Source organism: Rhinoderma darwinii, chromosome 9, assembly GCF_050947455.1.
Source record: "Rhinoderma darwinii isolate aRhiDar2 chromosome 9, aRhiDar2.hap1, whole genome shotgun sequence".
NCBI lineage: Eukaryota > Metazoa > Chordata > Amphibia > Anura > Rhinodermatidae > Rhinoderma > Rhinoderma darwinii.
In genome coordinates this window covers 93,682,019-93,707,151 of record NC_134695.1, presented here as the reverse complement: position 1 = coordinate 93,707,151, position 25,133 = coordinate 93,682,019, and the positions used below count along the sequence as shown (strand labels likewise).

At 45.3% G+C, this 25,133-nt stretch overlaps 2 protein-coding genes across 4 annotated transcripts; one reads left to right on the top strand and one right to left on the bottom strand.

The window, feature by feature from the left end:
• Nucleotides 1-2,098: 2,098 nt before the first annotated feature.
• On the bottom strand, nt 2,099-20,664 carry COG8 (component of oligomeric golgi complex 8). Of its 3 annotated transcripts, XM_075838534.1 has the most exons (5): nt 20,201-20,664; nt 18,228-18,435; nt 16,486-17,319; nt 15,924-16,092; nt 15,014-15,518 (listed from the first exon to the last, which is right to left on the bottom strand). In XM_075838534.1, exons 1-5 carry the CDS (start codon nt 20,527-20,529, stop codon nt 15,283-15,285), a joined length of 1,776 nt encoding a protein of 591 aa, XP_075694649.1. In that variant the 5' UTR covers nt 20,530-20,664; the 3' UTR covers nt 15,014-15,282. The 3 variants fall into 3 exon arrangements, 1 of the variants encoding a protein (XP_075694649.1); XR_012850676.1 differs by lacking the exons at nt 15,014-15,518; nt 15,924-16,092; nt 16,486-17,319; nt 18,228-18,435; nt 20,201-20,664 and adding exons at nt 2,099-3,352; nt 3,685-4,160; nt 7,852-8,427; nt 10,592-11,123; XR_012850677.1 differs by lacking the exons at nt 15,014-15,518; nt 15,924-16,092; nt 16,486-17,319; nt 18,228-18,435; nt 20,201-20,664 and adding exons at nt 2,099-3,352; nt 3,685-4,160; nt 7,852-8,424; nt 10,592-11,123.
• On the top strand, nt 20,196-25,033 carry NIP7 (nucleolar pre-rRNA processing protein NIP7). Its single transcript, XM_075838537.1, has 5 exons — nt 20,196-20,856; nt 21,581-21,667; nt 22,282-22,420; nt 22,594-22,734; nt 24,704-25,033. Exons 1-5 carry the CDS (start codon nt 20,801-20,803, stop codon nt 24,821-24,823), a joined length of 543 nt encoding a protein of 180 aa, XP_075694652.1. The 5' UTR covers nt 20,196-20,800; the 3' UTR covers nt 24,824-25,033.
• The last annotated feature ends 100 nt before the right edge of the window (nt 25,034-25,133 follow it).

Here is a 25,133-nt window from a genome sequence, read left to right as displayed (position 1 = left end):
GCGCCGTAGAATGGCGGCGCTGTAGAATAAAGCCCATTAATGACCGCCGTGAAAAGGCTTATCGGCGGTCATTAAGGGGTTAAATAACGCTGCTATCTGCGCCAACAGCAGAGGGGTAACCAATGAGATTGTAGAGTGTCAAAAAGTGCATCAATGCTCCCCATGTGTCAAAAATATACGATCATGGCCGACGATAGACTTGCATTGATTCTTGGGGCTAAAAATGAAGATTTAATGTTACAGCGAATACGTTAACGCTTCTTTTCCAGGGAATGGTCTTTGGGAGCAGGATGCCTCTACTTATCCTTGCTCCCCTATTCCAGAGACACGTGAACCAGAGGCTTGCAGTAAGATTGCACTTCTGAGACTGGTTGACAACACTACTATCGAGGGGCACAACTGGTTAAAGGCTATGTAAACCTTCAAAATTACATATTTTTTTAATAAAAAGTGTGTTTTGTGCAACTTTCCAATTAATTATTTTTTTTTTAAACTTTGAGATACAGCTGCTCTGTAGTCTGTATACAGAGCCTCTGTATCTTATGCTGAATCCTGTATCCATCAGGTCCACGGGACTGACTGGTTCAGTGTCAGCCGGTCCTGTGTATCCCCGACACGCAGGATGCACCTGCTAGATGTGATAGATTTACAGGTGGATCTAACGGATTCAGGACTTGGCGCACGATACGGCTGCTCTATATACAGAATACAAAGCAGCTGTATCTCAAAGAGTTTAAATTATTTTTAATAAAAACGAATTATAAAGTTGCACAAAACATACTGACTTTTTTTAAATTGCTTTCAAAGGTTTACATTGCCTTTAATGTGGTTGCAAGTACAAAATGTTTCTCATTCTCCTTACCATCATTTGTACTCCATGCCCGGAGGCGTAATCTTCATCCTCAGGGGCATGGAAATAAATTCTTACAGGGCTAGTCTGCACCTTGGTGCACGTATACTGTAAAGGCCTGTTCACATCAGCGTTAGGTTCCCTGGATGGCTTCAGTCAGGGAAACCCATCAACGGAAACCATAGCTTTCCGTTAGCGTTACCATTGAAGTCAATGGTAATGCTTCTGTTGGTAAGTTTCTGTTTGTTTCCGTTCTGTAAGGTTTCCGGTTTTTCTTGGCAGAAACAATAGGGTAGTCGACTGCGCTATTCCGGAAAAAAAAAACCAGAAACAAATGGAAACCACAAGCAATGGAAGCATTAACATTGAAATCAATGGTAATGCAAACAAACTATGGGTTCCTTTGCCGGAACCCATCAACGGGACCCAACGCTGATGTGAACAGGCCCCAACAGAGCCATGATTGAATGGACTGGCAATTTTGCAGCCTGGTTCTCAAGATAATACAGATTACCTGGTGATATTGATGATACATTTACTGGAAAACCCTTAATGTGTACCTCCAACTATGAATGTAAGTTTTTTTGTCTGTCCATTTCATAATAAATCTCTATAGTGGTTAGAATTTTATTTCTCTAATGCAGATCTCCAACTTCCTTGCATCCTTTCACACAGCTATAAAGCTTGAGTTATTCCTATCTTATAAAGTGCTGGCATATGGCTAGGACGCAGAGCTAAGGATCCTAGAGGTCAAGTGAATGGGCCTGTGCTGCAGTTCCCTGCTAAGCCAGGTGGGGGATGCAGAGTTAAAGCAGCCCTACGGCCTTTAATTCTCGGGATCGGTAGGGGTTCCATCGATCGTAAAACGATACTATCCTAGCGATCTGCCATCACTTCTATGGGAATAACCCTTTAAATAAATGCAATAATAAATCCATATGCAGCAAAGCTCCCTCTAGTGGTAATTGCAGACATGGATAATTGTATCATTTAGCCGTAGGAGAAGATGCAGGGGATTTGGCACTTTGTAAGTGGAAAGTAAAGATATTATGAAATTTAGGAAACAAAATAATGTTCATAGTTGGTGGAACACATTAAATTTAATCTGACGCAACTATCCTGGCCGTGGTGGTAAAGGCTATGTAAAAGTTTGAAAGGCAAATTTTTTTTAATAAAAAGGTGTATCCGTGTGTCTAGTGCAAACGTAAATACTTTTTATTAAAAATAAATTTTACTTTTTGAGGTACAGCTGCTCTGTATTCATAACATAGATGTGATATATTACAGGAAGATCCTGCGTGTCAGACATTTAGGACCCGCTGTCCCAGAACCCACCAGGTCCGCTGGACTGATTGATTCTGTGAATAGCGCTAGATACAACTGCTCTCTATAGAGAATACAAAGCAGCTCTATCTCATATAAGTTAAACGAATTTGTAATAAAAAGTATTTATAAAGTTGCGCCAAAAACACTGAATGACGATCTTTTTAGAAAAAAAAAAAAATAGCCTTTCAAAAGGTGTACGTGACCTTTGACCATAGCGCTATAGTATTTTTCTGTCATTTTGAAGACAATTTATGTACAATATAATTTTTAAAATCTTTGTTAATGGCACCGAATTAATCTTCGCCTGTTACAAACAAAAGTATTACGCCTCATGCAGACGACCATGTGCGCCGCCCGAGTCCCATCAGTGATCCGAGGAAAGATTGTGAAAAATGATCTGAATCTCCGATTTGAGGAAAGATAGAACATGTTCTTTTTTTTTTTTTTCCTCGAATCGGAGACTCAGATCATTTTTCACAGACCCAATTCACCCACTAAAGTGAATGGGTCCGTGAAGACCATCGGGTGCCACTCGGATGTCGTCAAAAACGGCCCAAGTGGCACAACGGTCGTGTGCATGAGGCGCTAATGTCTGGAATCACCCATGAAAGCAGCACAATCAGTGACCCTTAATGCAGTATAATAAAGGGGGTCCCAATTTGTAGGCAGAACAAGCAGCAGAGCACATGGGGGGAATTTATCAACATTTCTACCCTCCAAGTATTCTATCAAAATTGTGGCCTTTGGCCTCTTTACGCCGCCTTCGCTTCTCTTGTGGAAAGCGAGCGTGACTTCACAACGGGGTGAGGCTACAGTGTCCTGACAAATTTATTGTAATTTACGCCAGAAAACTGGCATAAAGCATGGTAAAAATCTAGGCCAGCTCCTAGCAGGTGGTGAATGAGTATGCGCAGTACCGCTCTATTCCGATGGGGCTCCCAGGAACGTCAAGCTAAGCCTATAACGGTTACGGCCGGACCCCAACCGATCAGATATTTATCACCTATCCTGTGGATAGGTGATAAATAATGATTAGAGGAAAACCACTTTTGGATTACAGTCCATATTTATCACACCAGTTATCAAAACTGAATAAAGATGGTGCATTTAGATTTAAAATCAATATCACAAAATGAATGACACTTAAGTTACATGAATTAAGAACAAACTACAGCTCTAAGGCCTGATGCACACGACCGTGTTCGGTCCGTGATATACGGTCCGCATGTCGGCCGCTTGTCCCGGACCGTACAAAGTACAGGGAGCCGGGCTCCTAGCATCATACTTATCTATGACGCTAGGTGTCACTGCCTATCCACGTAACTACTGTCACACACTAAAACATGATTACAGTACGGGACAGTAGTTCCGCGGACAGGCAGTGACCCCTATCGTCATAGATAAGTGTGATGCTAGGAGCCCGACTCCCTGCACTGTGTTCGGTCCGGGACATGCAGCCGACATGCGGACCGTATATCACGGACCGAACACGGTCGTGTGCATGGGGCCTTAAAGGATCCCACACTGTAACGATATGGCGTTCATCAGGCTTAGGTCTTTTTAATAGATTTCCCATCCAGATTCTGACTCTCCGCACCCATCACAGAGCTTTTGTAAAAGTAAATCTAGGAAGGATAAAGGATGAGACACCCAGGATTTGCTTTTCATAACCAAGCCCTGTTATCTGTCTGGAGAAGCAGGTTGTGCTGGGGAATATATAAGGAATTGCACCAGTTATTTTGTAGAAACTGTAGTGATTCCCCTTACCACTAGAGGGCATCCTCCACCTGCCATTGCTATATTCACAAGAGTATGGCCAAAGTTTTTCAGTCATTTACTTCCATCCATTTAACGTTCACAAAGGTCCGAGGATCCATTCTATCAACATAAAGAACTCCGTCTAAATGGTCCATCTCATGCTGGATTACCCGGGCCGCCCAGCCTTGTGCCTTCCAGCTGGTGGGTTCTCCTTTCTCATTCAGACCTACAAAGAACAGATGGGAAGCACAGTGAATACAAGCTCAGTAACAAAGTAGCAGTCAAATAAACAGAGACAGTACAATAACTTCCTGCCCCAGGTCCTGCATCGTGTCGGACCAGCGAGGACACATCGGCACCAGAGGCTACATTTGATTCTGCAGCAGCATCGGCGTTTGCAGGTAAGTCTATGTAGTTCCTTACCTGCAAACGCTGATGCTGCTGCTGAATCAACTGTAACCTCTGGTGCCGATGTGTCCTCGCTCGTCCGACGACACAGCGTGATCTCTTGAGAACACGCTGTGTCTGCACTGCCAGAAGCTGGGCGTTGTGAAGAGAAGTGGATGATACTTCTCGTCAGAACGCCCAGCTAGTAAAAGAAGTAAACACGCCCCGATGTACGCACATAATACACACCCAGTTGGACTTTTACTTTAAACACGCCCAGTTGTACTTTAGAAACATTTAAAAATGGTCATAACTTGGCCAAAAATGCTCGTTTTTTAAAAAAAAACACGTTACTCTTATCTACATTGCAGCGCCGATCTGCTGCAATAGGAGATAGGGGTTGCAAAACCATCATCATAAACGGGAAAGGTAAAGTGGAACATAGAAAGAACTAATCACACAGTATGGCCCCACGCACACAGCTGCAATTATGTTCCGTAGTTACAGATCAAAATACTGGATTCAATCATTTATATAGCCCATAGACACCTTCCCATATATTTACGGGAAGGTGTCCGGGCCGTAGAAACGACCTGCAAAAAATAGGACATGTCCTATATTTTGATTTTACTGACCGTGCTTCCATACTTTATAATGGGAGCACGACCCGCAAATGCAGGTGACTGGCTGCGGCAGGGCGTGCCCGTAATCACCGGTTTGCGATTACGAGCACGGCCGTGTACAGGGGGCCTGAAGGACAGGCCTTCATCTGCTTTCTAAGTCAGGGACAAGTTTACGCAACACTATACAACACCAATAATATCACCATACAGTGACCAGATAGCGGTAAGTTACCAGGTCTACACTGACGCTTTGTACAAGAGAATCCACTACTGATCAGACACATGAACAGGCAGGATACATAATACTTAAAGAGGACCCGTCACCTCTCCTGATGTGTCAATTTGAGTAAATACTTGTATTACCCATGAAATAACTTCTGAAACATATTTTTTTAACTCTGCGCTGTGCCGTTCCTCTGTTATTCCTCCTAGAAATGTATGAATAAATTGACAACTGGGTGTTACCATGCTGCCTTGTCAAAGACTTGTGTCCCTGCACACTGACAATGTCCAATCATTTCTGACAGCATCAAACTGTAGATATACAGTGAAGGAAATAAGTATTTGATCCCTTGCTGATTTTGTAAGTTTGCCCACTGTCAAAGTCATGAACAGTCTAGAATTTTTAGGCTAGGTTAATTGTACCAGTGAGAGATAGATTATATAAAAAAAGAAAATCACATTGTCAAAATGATATATATTTATTTGCATTGTGCACAGAGAAATAAGTGTTTGATCCCCTACCAACCATTAAGAGTTCAGCCTCCTCCAGACCAGTTACACGCTCCAAATCAACTTGGTGCCTGCATTATAGACAGCTCTTACATGGTCACCTGTATAAAAGACTCCTGTCCACAGACTCAATGAATCAGTCTGACTCTAACCTCTACAACATGGGCAAGACCAAAGAGCTTTCTAAGGATGTCAGGGACAAGATCATAGACCTGCACAAGGCTGGAATGGGCTACAAAACCATAAGTAAGACGCTGGGTGAGAAGGACACAACTGTTGGTGCAATAGTAAGAAAATGGAAGACATACAAAATGATTGTCAATCGACATCGATCTGGGGCTCCATGCAAAATCTCACCTCGTGGGGTATCCTTGATCCTGAGGAAGGTGAGAGCTCAGCCGAAAACTACACGGGGGGACTTGTTAATGATCTCAAGGCAGCTGGGACCACAGTCACCAAGAAAACCATTGGTAACACATTACGCCGTAATGGTTTAAAATCCTGCAGTGCCCGCAAGGTCCCCTTGCTCAAGAAGGCACATGTACAGGCCCGTCTGAAGTTTGCAAATGAACATCTGGATGATTCTGAGAGTGATTGGGAGAAGGTGCTGTGGTCAGATGAGACTAAAATGTAGCTCTTTGGCATTAACTCAACTCGCCGTGTTTGGAGGAAGAGAAATGCTGCCTATGACCGAAAGAACACCGTCCCCACTGTCAAGCATGGAGGTGGAAACATTATGTTTTGGGGGTGTTTCTCTGCTAAGGGCACAGGACTACTTCACCGCATCAATGGGAGAATGGATGGAGCCATGTACCGTCAAATCCTGAGTGACAACCTCCTTCCCTCCACCAGGACATTAAAAATGGCTCATGGCTGGGTCTTCCAGCACGACAATGACCCGAAACATACAGCCAAAGCAACAAAGGAGTGGCTCAAAAAGAAGCACATTAAGGTCATGGAGTGGCCTAGCCAGTCTCCAGACCTTAATCCCATCAAAAACTTATGGAGGGAGCTGAAGATCCGAGTTGCCAAGCGACAGCCTCGAAATCTTAATGATTTACAGATGATCTGCAAAGAGGAGTGGGACAAAATTCCATCTAACATGTGTGCAAACCTCATCATCAACTACTAAAAACGTCTGACTGCTGTGCTTGCCAACAAGGGTTTTGCCACCAAGTATTAAGTCTTGTTTGCCAAAGGGATCAAATACTTATTTCTCTGTGCACAATGCAAATAAATATATATAATTTTGACAATGTGATTTTCTGTTTTTTTTTTAAATATAATCTATATCTCACTGGTCAAATTAACCTAGCCTAAAAATTCTAGACTGTTCATGTCTTTGAAAGTGGGAAAACTTACAAAATCAGCAAGGGATCAAATACTTATTTCCTTCACTGTACATTCTATTGACAAAGGGAATAGTAACACTCAGTTGTCAATAAGTTCTGGGCTACACAGACTTTTTGTAGCCCTACTGATTTATTTTAACTAATTAGTGACTGCTGCAGGCCACAAGACAGGTGTAACACTATAGTTAAAATATTGCATTACAAAACCAGGCCTTATTCATACATTACCAGGTGGAATAACAAAGAAACGGCATAACACAGAGTTCTAAGTAAAGATGCTACAGAATTGTTATCTCATATGAAACACAAGGATTTCCTATAACAGACTTGTGAGGAGAGGTGACAGCTCTAATATAAATCCAGTGGCTCACAGGTGACATCTTCTCTGAGATAAAAAGGAAAGAGAACATCTACAATTTGAGGAGTGGGATATTGGGGTTCACTACAGTCTCATCTGAATTTTCCAACTTTAAATGGAGTAAGGCTTAAAGATCTCTGCTTACCGTCAACTAAACATCAGACACATTTGTTTCTTACATTCAGCCGCTGAAAACACACCCTGGGGCGCAGGACTCATTGCACGAGAAAGCTCTGATAAACTTAGTTGTACTTATGTCAGCTGGACATGTACAGAACCAGTTTTCAATATCTATATCTAAATAAGAACGACTCCATTCACTGACAGCAAGCAGGCATTTGAAAACAGTGTGCCAAGTCAAGGATCTAAAATCTGGAACAATTTGTTGACCAGAAGTGAAAATATTAATGAAAAGTAGTATGAAGGTTAAGTAATGGTAATTTTATATACGTTCTTATAGGTTACCTGAAATCTCCACGGAGTGGTATCGGGGCACAACAGCTGAAAATCCATGCACGCTACTGCAGCCCTCTGGGAAGCTGAGCTTTCGAGAGTCCAAGATACGCATGGTGGGGTTAATAAAGATCTTGAGTGGGAAGGGATCCATCTCACGCTGTGCCCGCACATCATGAGGCACCAACTGGCACATCTCTTCTCGGAGTTCCAAAGCCATAATACGCAAAGGGACTCCCAACTGAGGCGCACTGAGCCCCACACAACCACAGGACTTCAGGAGCTGCACAAGTCGCTTCAGAACAGCCTGAGTATCGGGGTGTGAGATGTGGTTTTGGGGAACTTTCTGAGCCTGGACCCGCAAAACTGGATCTCCTGTCTGAGCTACCTGCTTGTAGGGTGGGGAGGGGGCTCCCAGGATACACCTCTTCAGGTACTTCCAATAACTGCGTCTCTTCACTCCAGCCCAGGAGGAACAGAGGCGGAAAGACTGGACGACACCAAAACGGGGACCGTGAGAGTAGGAGCGAGACAGGAGGAGACTGAAGACCCTGCAACCTCTTGAAAACAACATGATCGGTTCACCTGCTAAAAGAAAACAACCAATGACAGACCTTGACTGTGCAACGCAGAGCGCTACATAAAGAGCTCCGGTCTACTCAGCAGCCATATTGTAGCAATTCCCTGCAAACCATCAAAAATCACCCTCAAGTCATCCTAGTCTATCAAGCTGATAAAAATTATATTCATTCATTTTTCAGTCACTCAGCTTTCCTAGACTCCTGAACAGCAAATCTGTCCAGTTATGCAGTGATATGGTATTGGATGGAGGCAGATTTGCCATTCAGGAGTCCAGAAAAGCAGAGACAAATATGAAAAAAAGAAGAATATTCAAGGACTTATATTTACAGGCGATTTGACTGTGTCAGCTTTAGGCCAGGTGACATATTACGGACAATTATTGTACAAACTAAAATTATGTGCGATATCGGAGTCTATGGGGACGCATGACATTGTACGTAGACATTGATGTCGTGTGTCCGTGATTTTGCGATCGTAAAAAAAACATTGGATTTTTTGAGAGAACATCACGTGATAACATCTCAAGTAGTAGGTCACCGCGGAGCTCTGGCCTTAAAGCTACATCACCTTGATAAATCTGCATTTAAGGGCACTGGATAAACTTCACTGTAGTCGATTTGCCCACAGGGCATCATATTTGCTAGGCTGGTGCCAGTTTTATAAGCGCAAATGAAATTGATCTCGTCTGACGTAAACAGGCCTGGCTTTCCAGTCCCATCGGGATTTGATGACAATTTGTGAAAATTGTCACCACTTTTCCTTGAGGTATTTTCAGAGATCTGCCCAGCAGTCAATATGACGCAAACTGCCCTAAATATTCCGATATGCAGCTAGCTGGCCGTAGACATCAGATTTTTGGCTTTATTTTGGATCCAATAGTTTGGATTTTAACCTTTCTGAAAGATAAGCGGCAGCCTGGTACAAATGATGCCTCTTCTCTCCCTCCCTGCATAGAAATAAACCAAGCCAAAAGGCTCTGGCTGACCGCTCGCCACCCCATTAAAAGGTTTTTCAGCTTCTATGTAGATTACTTATTGTATAAGGAGTTCTGCAACTCTCTAATATATCATTTGTGCTTAAGTGTCTCCCTATTTTCATTATCTCTGCTTGCTTTTGGTGAATTAAAACATTATTATTTGTATCTAGGGGCTAATGTTTGATTAGGGGGTAGTCTCCGCTTGGCCGTTCCCATATCTCCCAAAGAACATATAGGTGGCCACCTCCCCACATAGTACCCACCTGGAATCGGTGGCTAACAGCCATCTCACCGGGCGACCCCTGATACTCGAATGTATCAGACATTTATAGAATATCCTGTGGATAAGTCATAAATGTCTGAGATGGGAATAACCCTTTAAGGCCCAAACAGGCCAGGTCATTAAGGGGTTATCAAAGCACTGCACATGATTAGGACGGTGTTCAGCCCCTGGATGTAAACGAGAATGTTCCTATTCACTGACTGGAAGCAGAGATCTTTAAAGCGGCGAGGAATTAATACACAAAGTATATTAGGGAGTTGTAGAACAACCGTTATTTGCATGAAATCTTTTGGCTTGGTTTATTTCTATGCAGGGAGGGAGAGAAGAGGCATCATTTGTACCAGGCTGCCGCTTATCTTTCAGAAAACAACAGGTCAGAAAGGTTAAAATCCAAACTATCAGATCCAAAACTAAGTAAAAAAATCTGATGTCTACGGCGAGCTAGCTACATGTCGGAATATATTTATATTTAGGGCAGTTTGCGTCCCATCGACCGCTGGGGCAGATCTCTGAAAACACCTCAAGGAAAAGTGGCGAAAGTTTTCACAAATTATTGGTCATCAAATCCCGATGCGACTAGAAAGCCAGGCTGGTTTATGTCAGACGAGATCAATTTCATTTGCGCTTATAAAACTGTCACCAGCCTAGTAAATATGATTATCAAATTTCATGCAATTACATCAGAATTATGTATGTAAGTAGTTTGTAAATGCACCCTCTCCCACAGTTCATTGGGTTTTGTTGTAATCACAGTGGTGACCTCACAAAAAAAACGTGTATGTACGTCTACAGCAGGCTCAATAACGTACTAACTTATACAGAAAATACATACAAGAATTTCTAATTGTGAAGCCATTCTCCCTTTTTACCAAACTAGCAGCACCGGGACTGACCCTGACACACAACCTCACCTGTGCGGCTCCCACGCTTCTGCGGCGCACTCATTACACGTCATCATGCCGCGAAGCATGCTGGGAGATGTAGTTTCCCGACTCCTCCTTCTTTATGTATTTACAGTTCTCTCGTAACTTTGTCATTGCCTATTCGGTTGTGATAATGCTGCCGCTCTGCGTTTATTCTTGTGTTCGTATATTACTGCAGGACTACAAAATGCCTGTATGTGTGTTATATATACGATACTAGCGTGGATGTTTCTTCTCTTATCCCGTGTAGACATATTGATCCTGCATATATATTAATCCTGCATCGTATTTGCGTTGCTGGCTGCCTTGGTACAGGGGCTCACAGCCTGCGGGTCCGGTTTTGAAGTTTCCTGGAGAAAAGGAAAGCGAGATTAAAGTCTAAAATTATTCTCCCTTAGCAACCAATCGGAGTCTAGTTTAGATTTTTCTGGAACAGGTTAGAAAATGTGAGAAGCGATCTGATTGGCTGCCATTGGTATAGTAATGTCTCCTTTTGTTTTTGTACAAGCAGGCCCTGCTTGTTTTGGGTCACATAGAAGCTTGCTGCTGGAGATTCCGGCGTAATTGTATTAAATAAATGGTGTTCATACATAACTGTGTATTCATGAAAGACCAAGCCACGTTTACACCTGCACAAAAGAAAAATACGTATTCACGTCTTTTATATGCAGTTTTACAATGTCGTTTGCTGTAGAGCAACTTGAAACCGTCCATTTTTAGGACGCTCTAAGGCCCCCTTCACGTCTGGGCTTTGTCTTCCATCACAGGTATACGTTGGGAGAACTCCCGGTGTATACCTCTAAAGGAAGGCTGCTACGTATCCCACTGGAATACAACAGGATACACGCCCCCCCCCCCCTCGGCAGAGGGCTACCTGATGCTATGTACAGGGTATCCATCTAAGGACGGTGACGTCAGAAGCTTCCCGACATACTTTTATTGTGGATGGAGTAGTGTAGCCTACTATGCTATTCCATCCTTAAAAGAAAAAGTATACCAGCCCAACAGTTTAAAAGGCCACTCTTTTGGCCTCTGTCAGGCAGACGGAGCCCTATGGACACATTTATGGCGTACGTCGGGAGCTTTCCTGATATACACAACAAGCATAGGGCAATAACGTGATGTGAAGAGTCCTAACTGCAGCTCAGCAGATAAACTTTATGTATGTCCAAAGGATTTTGCCACACCTTTTAACTCGTTCACACAGAATTTCTCTGGCAATTAAAACAGCAGAAAAAAATGCTTCTAAATACATGTTAGGAAAACACCTGTTCCTTTAAGGTCGCTATGACGACTTCTCTAGCTTCCGGGCGGTTCTTCCTTTGCCTTGGGCCTATCTATTTTTCCCTGTCCATCTGCCAATCAGCGGTGGGGTTGTATTTATGCCTGTCTTTTCCACCTGTCCTTTGCTTGAGAATTTCCTCCTTTGGTTTCTGATCAAGCGTCTGACATCACCTGCACTTCTAATTCTGCACCTCGTGTACACTGACCGCAGCTTGTCTCCTGTTTACTGATTTTTGATTATCTGCTCCCGGACGGTTTAGCCCTTTTGCTATTCCTTTTATCCGCTTGCCTTCTGTTTTGAACTTTCAGTACCCTCTGGCTATCTGGTTTCCAGCTCAGGTTTGCCTCCATTGGACCTCTCGTCCCTGACTACACTCTGCTAAGGCAACCCAGGTTCTGAGCAGCAAAGTCCATCCCACGTTGCGGTCGGCTCTGGCAAACGCCTCAGACGCTGTCGATCAGAGTTGTTGCGGACTTGGGGTTGCGGTTTACGTGCACACTCTCTCCAGCAGACTCCAGCAGCCTTGAGGTAATCACTAACATTACAATACGCTAGCATTGTTAAAATGTAGCATGCATTTTAAAGGCGTTTTTCATTTAGTGTAATATTGTACGTGTGCTTATTTTTTTTTCTGGCATATTGAAGTCTTAGGCTGGATTCACACGAGCATGTTCGGTCCGTAAAGGACGGAACGTATTTCGTCCGCAAGTCCTGGACCGAACATTCTGCAGGGAGCCGGGCTTCTAGCAACATAGTTATCTATAACACTAGGAGTCCCTGTCTCTCCGTGGAACTACTGTCCCGTACTTAAAACATGATCACAATTCGGGACAGTTGTCCCACAGCGAGGCAGGGACTTCTAGCGTCGTACATAACTATGATGCTAGGAGCCCGGCTCCCTGCAGTGTGTTCGGTCCGGGACTTGCGGACGAAATACGTTCCGTCCTTTACGGACCGAACATGCTCGTGTGAATCCAGCCTTAAAGAGAACCTTTCACCTGCGCATACATGTGCAGCATGTAATAGGCAGGGCTGCACAAACCCTGGGGAAATTTTACACATTTTCCTATTCTCCATTATTTAGATATCAGTGCTGTTGTATTTGGCGCCCGATATTTAAATAACCCCCTCAACTGCCAAGGGGGCGTTTAGCATCGCTGTGGCACTGTCCAATCCACTACGGGCAGTGTCACAGCAAGAACTAGAGGGCAAGCACTCTTCAGCCAAGGATGACAAGACTGCGTGATCTCTCGCAAGAGATCAGTCTTGTCGTCCTTGAGAGCTGGAGTGCGCGTGCGCCCAGCTCTGATGCCGCAGATACTCCCGCTGCCATGGACAGAAGAATTCACCACCTTTTCCTCTTCCGTGGTTGCGGTAGAGCTACGCGTGCACGCTCTCATCTCCAGCTCTTGCTGTTACTGTCCGTAGCTGATTGGATAGTGTCGCAGCAATGTTATACACCCCCTTGCCAATTACATGCCACATTGACAGTTCGGGGTGTTATTTAAATAACTGGCGCCATATATAACGGCAATTTATAGTGAGACAGGCAGGGCTGTACAAACCCTATTACAGGCTGCATTCAGCCGCACATATAAGGGCAGGTGAAAGGTTCTGTTTAAAGAGAAGACTATGGGGAAAAACACCTGACAAAACACCATACCCAGAGCATGCTGTGTTTGGGAAAATATGCCACTGTCCACAAATCATTGTGTCCGACACCGAGACCCCACACCTATCAGCTGCTCAGACTGCGGGCACCAGATGTCATTGCACAATATGCAATTACGGAGCTGGAAGCAGTTGGCTCTGTACATTGCATAGCGGCCAAACTGCAGCTCTGCTCCTATTCACTTGAATAGGAAAAGAGCTGGAATACTGCAGGTCGGCTATTCCGTGACAGGAGCCATCTGCTTCCGGCACGGAAGTCCATGGCTGATCGGTGCGGCGTCCGGGTGTCGGACCGACACCGATGATATACTGATGACCTGTAAGTTTTCCTTGGCCTGACGAAGACACATGTCCTGTGTCGAAACGCGTTGCCTTATATTAAACTATTCAAGGAATTTATCGCCATTTAATTCTGACCAGCAGCGCCTTCCTGTATATCCATACATTTTACTTCTTTTACATTAATTCCTATTGCGGTACCGTGCTTACGCTACCGGTTTCTGGATTGGGGAGATGCAGCTGTTTTTAAACTGTACACGCTTTCATCAGTGTTGTGCCCGACTTGTACAACCCTTATAGGTGACCGCAATCACCTCTCCTTGCATTTTATCTTACACCATGTGGTGCTGTGTAGATAAAGGGGTGCCACCAAATGCACCCCCAACACTGATTGTATGCCAATGCCTGAGATCATGGAGCCCAGAAAATGAAGAGGCAAAAATAAATGTAAGAGATATCTATATATATATATATATATATATATAATCATATGAAAATGGCGACAGCACTCTGCGAACACTAATGCCACTAAATATAAATAACTCTGCATTACTGCCAAATCTACTTACAATAGGGAGGTCCTTAGCGCACATTTTTATCAAATTGCGTGAGCCCACCTGCCACGACAAGGCGACCTCTGAGGTGGGAACCTAAGCTGCACACACACCCAGAACTGGGACTAAGCCCACATATATCTGGGACTAAGAACTGGGACTAAGAACTGGGACTAAGCCCACATTAAACTAATCAAAATCACCCAGGGCAGAATGGGAGGAGTGCAATATCAAAAATGGGGGCAGTCACTAACCCCACATATATGAATAACATAAAACACAAAAGTTTGAACAGCACATTCCATCAAAACGTGTATACGGGTGCAAGAACGACTGTGACTGCAAATTGATACAGCACACAAGAAAACGGCGACCGCAAACTGCGAACACTAATGTCACCTAAGCCACTAAATATAAATAAATCTGCATTACTGATAAATCTACTTACAATAGAGAGGTTCTTAGCGCACATTTTGATCAAATTGGGTGTATACATATAATTATTCTATACCTTACAAGGGGACGTCTAATTTCCCCTTAATAGCTTTGATTGGACACCTTTGGATGTTGGACGTTTATAGGAATTTGAGGGTAGGAAAACGTGATACTCGTGGCAACCAATAAAATTGCAGCTCTCATTTATGAAATGCAGCTTTAGATACATCACTGGTGATTGGTTGCTAGGGCACCGTCAGGTTCTGAATGGTGTCTCATTAGTGTAAGTGCAAGTATTGTTTAATCAATTATTAAAACAGACATTTGATAATATTTGGATGCAAACGTCGGAGGGAATGGCTGAAGGCCTGACATTAAATTAGATTATTGAGTGACACCATAGACCCCACTGCCCAATGTACAGTTCATTCACGATCATTTTAGTAGTGCGGTCACTACGCTTCTCCTGCCGGGGGGTCTGGCTCTAGCGACACGATCTGTGCTTCTAACTGTGTCTGCACTTCCACCTTCTCTATGGTCTCTTGACGTTTCTCTGGCTCAGGGTCAGTCTGAGGTGGGGGAACAATGTCCGGCTCCTTCTGAGGTAATATGCCCTCCAAGGCTTTATGTAGTGGAGTAACATCGATAGAGCCCAGTTTGCCGTATCGGGAGAGCTGAGTAGGGGCGACACCTAAGGGGGACAGAGAAGTAATAAAATGAATAAATTACTAAACTTATACCGGTCCTGAGTTACAGCTTTTTAGTCCAGAGATGCACTCAAATCTTATGCTTTCTATTGGAAACAGTCAACAAGCTCAGCAGAGAACCTAATATGCAATGCTACCTGCTACATGATATTCTGGGAGATTAATTTTAGATTATTGTATAATGCCTGGAAGGAAAACAATACTACTACAATCAGCCCTGTACAGACACTGAACAAGCAGGTGGTGTGGCGAGAGGTTAGCTCAGGAGCCTATAAAACTTTGAATGCAGCACAGGAGGAAAATGGGGTATAAAACAGGCTGTCATTTAGTATAGGAACCCATTATTTGGCATCTCCTACAGCAAACATTATTAAAAAATATATTTATACCAAGTATTTGGGCTCTCTGTGCCGGAGGAAAGAGGACCTGCAAGCAGCGGTTCAGATATGGGGTCAGGTCCTCCAGGAAGACAGTGCAGAACTGGATAAAGAGTTCAAGTTCCTGGGAGCTGAAAGCAGCTTCCTCAGCTCGGTGGAACGCCAGGATGGATTTAACGACCTACGATGAAGACAAAAGGACCGATAAAATATAGAAAAAGTAAAGTTCTTCCATATTTGAAGTGAACAAATGCTCTCCGAAGACCCTACAACAGTGGTTACTAACCCTTGGCTCTCCAGCTGCTGCAAAACTACAACTCCCAGCATGCCCCAACATGGGATTTGTAGTTTTGCAACAGCTGGAGATCCACAGGTTAAAAATCAATGCTCTGAGAAGTTAACATGAATGTCTGCATACTGTCCCTACTATTAGATGGCTGTGCACTGATCCGATTAGGAAACAGTCAGTATGACCGTGGGAAAATACAATTGCCAAAATCTGTAATCATTGTATTGTAAGTGTATCCCAGTATGTTTTCTATTATCTGCTGTGGAGTATGACACGTACACATACCTTTTCCAAAGCATCCTGCAATGCGTTGGTCACTTCTTGAGTTAAAGCCACTGGACAACAAAGTCGCAGGTCATTAAAGGCCACTAGGATGTTGTTAAGAAAGCATGCTATGGGCGGGAAGTCCAGGAGGACCATAGGCGGCTGCAGGGTCCCTGGCTGGGAAGAAGGTGTTGGTACAGGTGGGATGCTGGAACCCAGGACTGCAGTAGTAGAGATCAGTGTATACATGTTCATCTCCTCCCCAAATTTCTCCACTGCCTCCTTTGCTGCCCGTGTAAAGTTTTCTGCAGCCACCCTCTGGAATATGGGTGCCAGCTGCCCACGGAAATCTGCACCCACACGGCTAAAGGAAAGTCCAAAGTACATGCACTGGCCTAAGAGAGAGTCCAGGCGGCTGCCCACTCCTCTCTGAAGGTCGCTTTCTAGAACCTGCAGGAACTCGCTGACTTTCTGCAACACCCACCCGTGGAATATGGCGCCTTCGCTGACCGGCAAGGAGCCTGCAGGAGGAGGTGGGAGGAGGAGGGGGTCTTCATCGGAGAAGATGGCTCGGTACTGGGTGATGACATCAAACAGGTGCACGCGGCAGCTCTCAATGGTTTTGGTGAGATGAAAATAAGGGTCGTCTTGAGGAATGGAGCTCTGCATGGAGCGGAGCCAGGCATCCCTGGCCTGCAGGAACTTTATGCGTAACTCTGCTTCAGTGAACACGTCCATCCGGCGTAGGTAGCCGATCACCCGCAAGCAGGCCGGCAGCTGGATGTTACTGCGAAGCTGCTGGAGTAGTTGGGTCAGCATCAACTGCGCAGATTGGCGAACCTCATTCACAATGCCCTACAGAGAAGGAGAATACACACAGCATGAGAGGCTCAAATTCTACACATTTATCTTTTGTATAAAAAATAATAAAGATCTGAAAGTTTCTAATATACTTTGTTTCAGTTCTCCAGTATCTCTGTTTGCGGTCAGTGGATTGATGCATTTTTCTACACGTTCTCAGCGCAGGCACATTAGTAAATCTGCCCCAATCTATTCACAACCCTCACAGATCACAAGACACGTAAAAACTGCTTAGGAAACAATTAAAATTTGCATAAATCGATGATTGACTTGAGGTCCTTTTACACTGGGCGTCCATAGGACCCTCGTTGCCGATAATTGCCCTGTGTAAACAGGTCAGCGATCAGTAGATAAACGAGAAAACGCTGGATCATCTGCTGGTCGTATCGTTTTAGAAAAGTAAAATATTATCGTTGTCGGCAGCACATCTCCCGGTGTAAACAGGGAGTCGCGCTGCCGACATGATAATAATGTATGGGGACGAGTGATCGGAGTAACGACCTCTCAACCCCATCCATAGCTCCGTGTGACAGGAGCAAACAAGCGCCGATCAACGATGTCTCGTTGATCGGCGCTCGCTTAATCGGTCAGTGTAATAGGGGCTTAATTGTCCTCCTCTTCTACAGCAAGAGCGCGAGAAAATAGTTGTCAGACTTCCAATTGAATCCAGTTTCTAAACAATAATGGCTTTATAGGAATCAGCAATGTCTGCAACACTGTCCGGGACCCTGAACAGCATGGAATTGCTTTGGACAGGGAGCAGGTCAAGGTAATACAACCCGGTTCCCACAGCAAGAAACTGTATGTAATATCCACGCGCCTCTGTTATACCTCTGCTCATATGACACCATTTATTAGTGAATATACAGGATACATGTAAATGGTAAGGGCCCGGCCCGCACCTGTATGACAGGGATAGTAGAGAACTTCTTCTCCAGCCGCTTCACATAGGCCGCCAGCTCCAGCGCTTCCTCGTAGTAGCCATTGCGGACACAAGTGTCCATCAGCTGAGGAATCTCCAAAATTTCGAGTATCTCTGTGTGACGGTTCAGAGTCAGTGTGTTCATCCGCCGGCTGGAGCTGATGTCCTCCGCCTGCTTCACAAACCCCCTACCGATTTATAAGAAACAACATTCATATTACAGGTCACATTATATGCGAATAGGAGCAGCAACCTGCAAAGTGAGAGAAATAACGCAGGGTGACACACAAGGCAGCAGAGGATGGGAGTAGTAGTGGTACAGTTGTGTGTAAAGTTATGACACACATGACCGTAGGCGAAAGTGAGTAATATTGACACATGACAGCAGAGGAATGTAATTAGTGGTGATGCGGATGGGAGTTGTAGTGTCACAGGTGACAGCAAAATAATGGTCGTAGTAGTAATGCAGATGGGAGTAGAATTGATGCAATCTCAGAAATAGTGATACAGGTGATGTCAGGAGGATGGGGGCAGTAGTGGCACAGGTGACGTCAGGGGGGTGGTGGGGGAGTAGCGGCACAGGTGACGTCAGGGGGGTGGTGGGGGAGTAGCGGCACAGGTGACGTCAGGAGGGTGGCGGGGGAGTAGCGGCACAGGTGACGTCAGGAGGGTGGCGGGGGAGTAGCGGCACAGGTGACGTCAGGAGGGTGGCGGGGGAGTAGCGGCACAGGTGACGTCAGGAGGGTGGCGGGGGAGTAGCGGCACAGGTGACGTCAGGAGGGTGGCGGGGGAGTAGCGGCACAGGTGACGTCAGGAGGGTGGCGGGGGAGTAGCGGCACAGGTGACGTCAGGAGGGTGGCGGGGGAGTAGCGGCACAGGTGACGTCAGGAGGGTGGCGGGGGAGTAGCGGCACAGGTGACGTCAGGAGGGTGGCGGGGGAGTAGCGGCACAGGTGACGTCAGGAGGGTGGCGGGGGAGTAGCGGCACAGGTGACGTCAGGAGGGTGGCGGGGGAGTAGCGGCACAGGTGACGTCAGGAGGGTGGCGGGGGAGTAGCGGCACAGGTGACGTCAGGAGGGTGGCGGGGGAGTAGCGGCACAGGTGACGTCAGGAGGGTGGCGGGGGAGTAGCGGCACAGGTGACGTCAGGAGGGTGGCGGGGCAGTAGCGGCACAGGTGACGTCAGGAGGGTGGCGGGGGAGTAGCGGCACAGGTGACGTCAGGAGGGTGGCGGGGGAGTAGCGGCACAGGTGACGTCAGGAGGGTGGCGGGGGAGTAGCGGCACAGGTGACGTCAGGAGGGTGGCGGGGGAGTAGCGGCACAGGTGACGTCAGGAGGGTGGCGGGGGAGTAGCGGCACAGGTGACGTCAGGAGGGTGGCGGGGGAGTAGCGGCACAGGTGACGTCAGGAGGGTGGCGGGGGAGTAGCGGCACAGGTGACGTCAGGAGGGTGGCGGAGGAGTAGCGGCACAGGTGACGTCAGGAGGGTGGTGGGGGAGTAGCGGCACAGGTGACGTCAGGAGGGTGGGAACAGTAGTGGCACAGGTGACATCAGGGGGTAGGAGTTGTAGTGACACAGGTGACATCAGGAGGATGGGAGCAGTAGTGGCACAGGTGACGTCAGGGGGTAGGAGTAGTAGTGACACAGGTAACGGGGTAGGAGTAGTTGTGACATAGGTGACATCAGGGGGTGGGAGTAGTAGTGACACAGGTGACATCAGGGGGGTGGGGGAAGTAGTGACACAGGTGACATCAGGGGGGTGGGGGAAGTAGTGACACAGGTGACATCAGGGGGGTGGGAGTAGTAGTGACACAGGTGACATCAGGGGGGTGGGGGAAGTAGTGACACAGGTGACATCAGGGGGGTGGGGGAAGTAGTGACACAGGTGACATCAGGAGGATGGGGGTGGTAGAGATGACATTAGATAACCGGACACATAGAAGTGATGTCAGGACCTGCAGCTCTCTTGGAAGCCGGGCAGTTTGCCGAGTAGCCGGGACACACTGTCCTCCACCTGCCCGAAGTCCCGGTATATGAGCTCGGTGCACTCGGCTGTACGGATGAAGGTCTTATAATGAGTGAACGCGAGGTCCCGGGTCTGCTGCAGGATCTGCGCCCGCTCTTCCGCCAGCCTCTCCGGCTCCCTCCGCAGCTTCTCTACCCCGAACGAGCTCAGCTCCAGCAGATAAGCGGCGTAGTCCGGGCTGTCCCTCCAGCTCTCCGGAAAACTATTCCTAAACACCGACGCCAGGAGGCTCTCCTCTTCCACGTCCACCGCCGCCATGTTCCTGAAGGTGGACAGAATCTGATTTCAACAAAACTTTATCAAAATTGACGTAGACACTAACTCCCGTCAACAGACCATACAGAAAATAAACAGGGACAATCTGATTGGTTGCGACGACGACAAAACGCGCCATGTTGGTGGAGGCATAACTAGTCAATAAACTTTATTGAAAATTAACACTGTCCAGCCCAATTGGCTGTGTAGTTATTTCCCAGAGTGCACAGCGAGGCTTCCCTGAGTATCCGCTTGTGTCACACGTGGGGGAAAGATGAGGCCGCTCACCGAGGAGGAAACTAAGACTATGTTCGAGAAGCTCTCCAAATAGTGAGTGCTGTCCTAAAGGGTTAAATTCTTGAGGGTATTGGCATATTAATAGTGTAGCCCATGGTGCACTGCGACGTCCATTCATTTACCTTTTTTTAAAATCTTAGATTCAGTGATTATAGTCAAGATCCTATATTTACCCTTCATAGAATAATACTATAATATACTTTGTGTTTCAATTCTTAAAACATGTTCAAAATCTCTGCTTGCTGTCAGTGAATGAAAACATTCTTGTTTATATCCAAAGGTTGAAATCTTTTACAGACCTATAAGCCTCACCATCCAGTCTTGGCAATCTCTGATCTAAACAGGTTGAACTATACATTTTACCTGCACTGATACATTGTAGCAAACTATCAGCAGAGAAGAGAGAGCACAGAGGATTGTCTAGACTAGATACAAATGAAGCAGACACTCCTCATCAGTGAAAAGTATTTGGTCTGTACAGTTTTTCAGCCTCCGGATGTAAACAAGGATGTTACCATTCCCTGACAGCAAGTATAGATCTTGAGAATGTTGAAACTGAAACACAAAGTCGATTTGAATGTTGCCGAACTGTTCAGTGGTTACTTTTTAAGTAGAAATGGATCAGTCCTTTAATTGATGACCCCTTCCTCTATGACGTCCATATTTCCTAGTCGTCAGCCGTTTTATTCTTCCAGAACTGATATTCGTATTATTGGAATTAATATGTTTTTAACCTCTTCCTACTTGTGATCCTCAGCATTGGAGAAAATATAAAGCTTCTTGTGGACCGACCTGATGGAACCTATTGCTTCCGGCTACACAATGACCGTGTATATTATGTGAGGTAATGTGATATTTAAAGGGCAAGTACAGTTTTAACACTTTAAGGGGTTGTCCCGGGGATGAGGTTGAGTCTTGTCCGGCCTCACATTACATGAACTACAGGATTAGACTACATGCAGAGATTGTTTGTAGTCTGTAACCATGAAGACAAATGAGTGCATAGGAGCTGTATACACCAAACAGTAGCTTTATTTTAATCAATTTGTGAAGTTGTTTTTTTTTTTTTTATATACAAATTTATTGCAAAAATTTACATGTCCTTTAAAGGGGTTTTCCAGCCTTTAGCACTTTTCACTGATCCACTGGGTAGGTGAAAAATGCTAGATCTGTGGGGGTATGACAGATCGCTAGAATGGGGATCCTGATCTCCCGTGCCCCCCAGCCACAAGACGGCAGCTTGGAGGAGTTTTAATGGCGAGGAGACAGGGCATGCGCTTCAGAGTCTATGAGGCTGACGGAAATAGCCGCGCAGTCGGGGTCCCAGTGGTCAGACCCCCACCGATCTTGCATTTTCAATGGATGGGGGAAAAATGCTAAAGGCTGAAATACCCCTTTAAATTGTTAGTGACGTTTTGTCAATCTGTTCGTATCCAATACTTGATATGTGTCTTTCAGTGAGAAAATCTTGAAACTGGCAACAAATATCGCCCGCGACAAACTGGTGTCTCTTGGAACCTGTTTTGGAAAGTTTACCAAGACTCAGAAGTTTCGTCTTCACGTTACGGCTCTGGATTACCTGGCACCATATGCAAAGGTGACGGGCGACGCATTATGTACCCATGTGTGTTTCCGTCGCAGTCATTCAGATTTCTTGTGGAAACGTTTGTATGGATTCTTTGATAGATTTGTTTAGTATCTAGTTAATCTCCTCATCATCCTGTGTCGCAGCTTTGCCTGTATTTCATTCATGTCTCTTTACCCCCTTAGTACAAGGTGTGGGTGAAGCCAGGAGCTGAACAGTCCTACTTGTATGGCAACCACGTTCTTAAATCCGGTCTGGGAAGAATAACAGAGAACACGGCACAATACCAGGGGGTGATCGTCTACTCCATGGCCGATGTTCCCTTGGTGAGTATTGCCGTTTCCGAATATAATTTCTGTTTAAAATACTATGGTAAAATTTGCATAATCCATCATTGGGATCATCAAGGTGCTGGAATATTTAAAATCCTGAACCATAAGATATATACATAGAGCGTTACCGATTCCGATCCTTTCACTCTTACAGCCCATTCACATTAGGACAACTTTCACTTATAGTACTAGACACATAATAAGGGCGCAGGCAAGCAGCCGGAGTTAGTCTTTGTATTCCTTCCCTAAACCGGGTGCAGGCCAAATCAGAAGAATATGCGCTTAGCATGAAAGATTTGTGAACAGCAGCTTGCTGACAGTTTCTAGAGTAAAAACAAAAGTATATTTTTTATCAACCATTGTTCCCTTTCTATATCAAAGTTTCTGAGGTCAGAAAGTGTTGCATTAATAAAGGACTGGCATTTGTATGCGAATTGTTAAAGGAACACTCCAGGTAAAACTGATATACTATGGTCTATAGTGTAAGGGTTGAGGAGGGGGAGGAGCATGACAAAATAAATTTAAGGAGCACCAAAAAGAATCCTTGAGTCAGGCGCTGCACTATTCATAAGTGCCATCAGTTTTGCCTGGAGTGTTCCTTTTAAAGGGGTATTCCCAGAATTAATGTTTAATCACCACCTATTCAAAGGACTGGCAACCCCACAGCTCGCACCCATGCCCAGACCCAGGCTGCAGTGAGAACTTTGAATGGAGCGGTAGACAAGAATGCGCCCTACCACTTAATTCAATGTCTGAGACTGGCAGACACCTTGGAGTACAGTGCTCGCTGTTTCCGTCAGCGCCATAGATATTGAATGAAGCGGCAAGGTGAAAGCTTCTACTCCATTCAAGCTCCTCCTCACTGCTGACTCCTGTGGATAGGTGACTAATTTTGTTTCTGGGAATAACCCTGTAGACTACTAAAGGGGTATTCCCAAAATCAACATTTATCACCTATTATGCACATCACGATATGGCCCTGCATTTAACGTGTACATCGGGAAACCTCCTAATGTACGCGCAAAATGTGTCCATAGGGCTTAGTTAGCCCAATGGAGGCAAAAAGAATGTCCTGTTGGGCTGGTATACGTTATTATAGCTTTTTTTCTTTTTTTTTGGAGGGTGAAATAGAGTAGTAGACTAGGCTTTTGCATCACGAGAGATCGCGCAAAACAAAATGGATACTGTGCAGTATATGATTTTATAACATGGTAGCCAATGGGTGATGTATGGCATATGTCCCTGGTGTACATTTAACATATAAGTCTTGGATTTTCCAATAGCCATTCATGACCTATACGTTAAACAGGTGCCATTACAGTCTATGGGCGATGTGTGCATTAAACTGATGCCTAATAGTGGCATCTGTCACCCATAGACTATAATGGTATCAGTTTAACTAATACCATTAAAGACTATGGTGACTAATGCCACTGATAAGGCATCAGTCACCGCCTACGTTTAAGGCTTCGTTCACATCTGCGCTAGGGCTCTGTTCCATCATAGCTTTCCGTCGGAACGGAGCCCTGACAGACAAACGGAAACCACAGGTTTCCGTTTCAATCACCATTGATTTCAATGGTGACAGATCAGGTGTCAATGGTTTCCGTTTGTCTTCGTTGTGCAAGGGTTCCGTCGTTCTGACGGAATCAATACTGTAGTAGACTGCGCTGTTGATTCCGTCAAAACGACAGAACCCTTGCACAACGGTGACAAAAGGAAACCATTGACACCTGATCAGTCACCATTGAAATCAATGGTGATTGAAACGGAAAACATATGGTTTGTGTCTGTCAGTCCTCCGTTCCGTCGGAACGGAACCTTAGCGCAGATAACGAAGCCGAACATATATTGAGCTTTTCCCGGCGCATACGTTAAACGTAGGGCAAAAATGTGATGCGCTTATTCAATAGTCCTTGCCTTACAGTAACTGCTCATTCTCTACATATTCTGCTCCTTACAGGGCTTTGGTGTAGCTGCAAAGTCCACGCAAGAATGTAGGAAACTGGATCCAATGCAGATTGTCGTTTTCCACCAAGCAGACGTTGGAGAATACATCAGACATGAAGACACCCTGACCTAAATCACAGACCTGTATAAAGACTTTACAAGCCCCTTTCATCCACTGCCATAGTGACCAGCACAAGAGACTGACCGGATGACATCACCAACCTAATGACATCACGATCTGCGTTACTGTGTGGAAGATCCCAGTTTCTTGCCGTAGCTGGACCTGTATCTTGTTTTATAGACTGTCACTTTTTTACCATCGTATTAAACAGACTGCTAGAAACACATTTTGTATTGATTGATACCATGAAGTTTTCCTTGCAGCGTATTTATTTTCATACTGAAGACAAGACACAGATGATTTTTATCTGTCATTTTAATAA

Excerpts from the sequence above, each read along its gene's own strand:
- NIP7 (XM_075838537.1), top strand. The coding sequence starts at position 20,801 with ATGAGGCCGCTCACCGAGGAGGAAACTAAGACTATGTTCGAGAAGCTC. Across the intron at positions 20,857-21,580 it reads TTCGAGAAGCTCTCCAAATA|CATTGGAGAAAATATAAAGC; the intron begins GTGAGTGCTGTC and ends TGTGATCCTCAG. Across the intron at positions 22,421-22,593 it reads ACCTGGCACCATATGCAAAG|TACAAGGTGTGGGTGAAGCC; the intron begins GTGACGGGCGAC and ends TTACCCCCTTAG.
- COG8 (XM_075838534.1), bottom strand. The coding sequence starts at position 20,529 with ATGGCGGCGGTGGACGTGGAAGAGGAGAGCCTCCTGGCGTCGGTGTTT. Across the intron at positions 16,093-16,485 it reads TGCAGGATGCTTTGGAAAAG|GTCGTTAAATCCATCCTGGC; the intron begins GTATGTGTACGT and ends TCTTCATCGTAG. Across the intron at positions 15,519-15,923 it reads ACAGAGAGCCCAAATACTTG|GTGTCGCCCCTACTCAGCTC; the intron begins GTATAAATATAT and ends TGTCCCCCTTAG.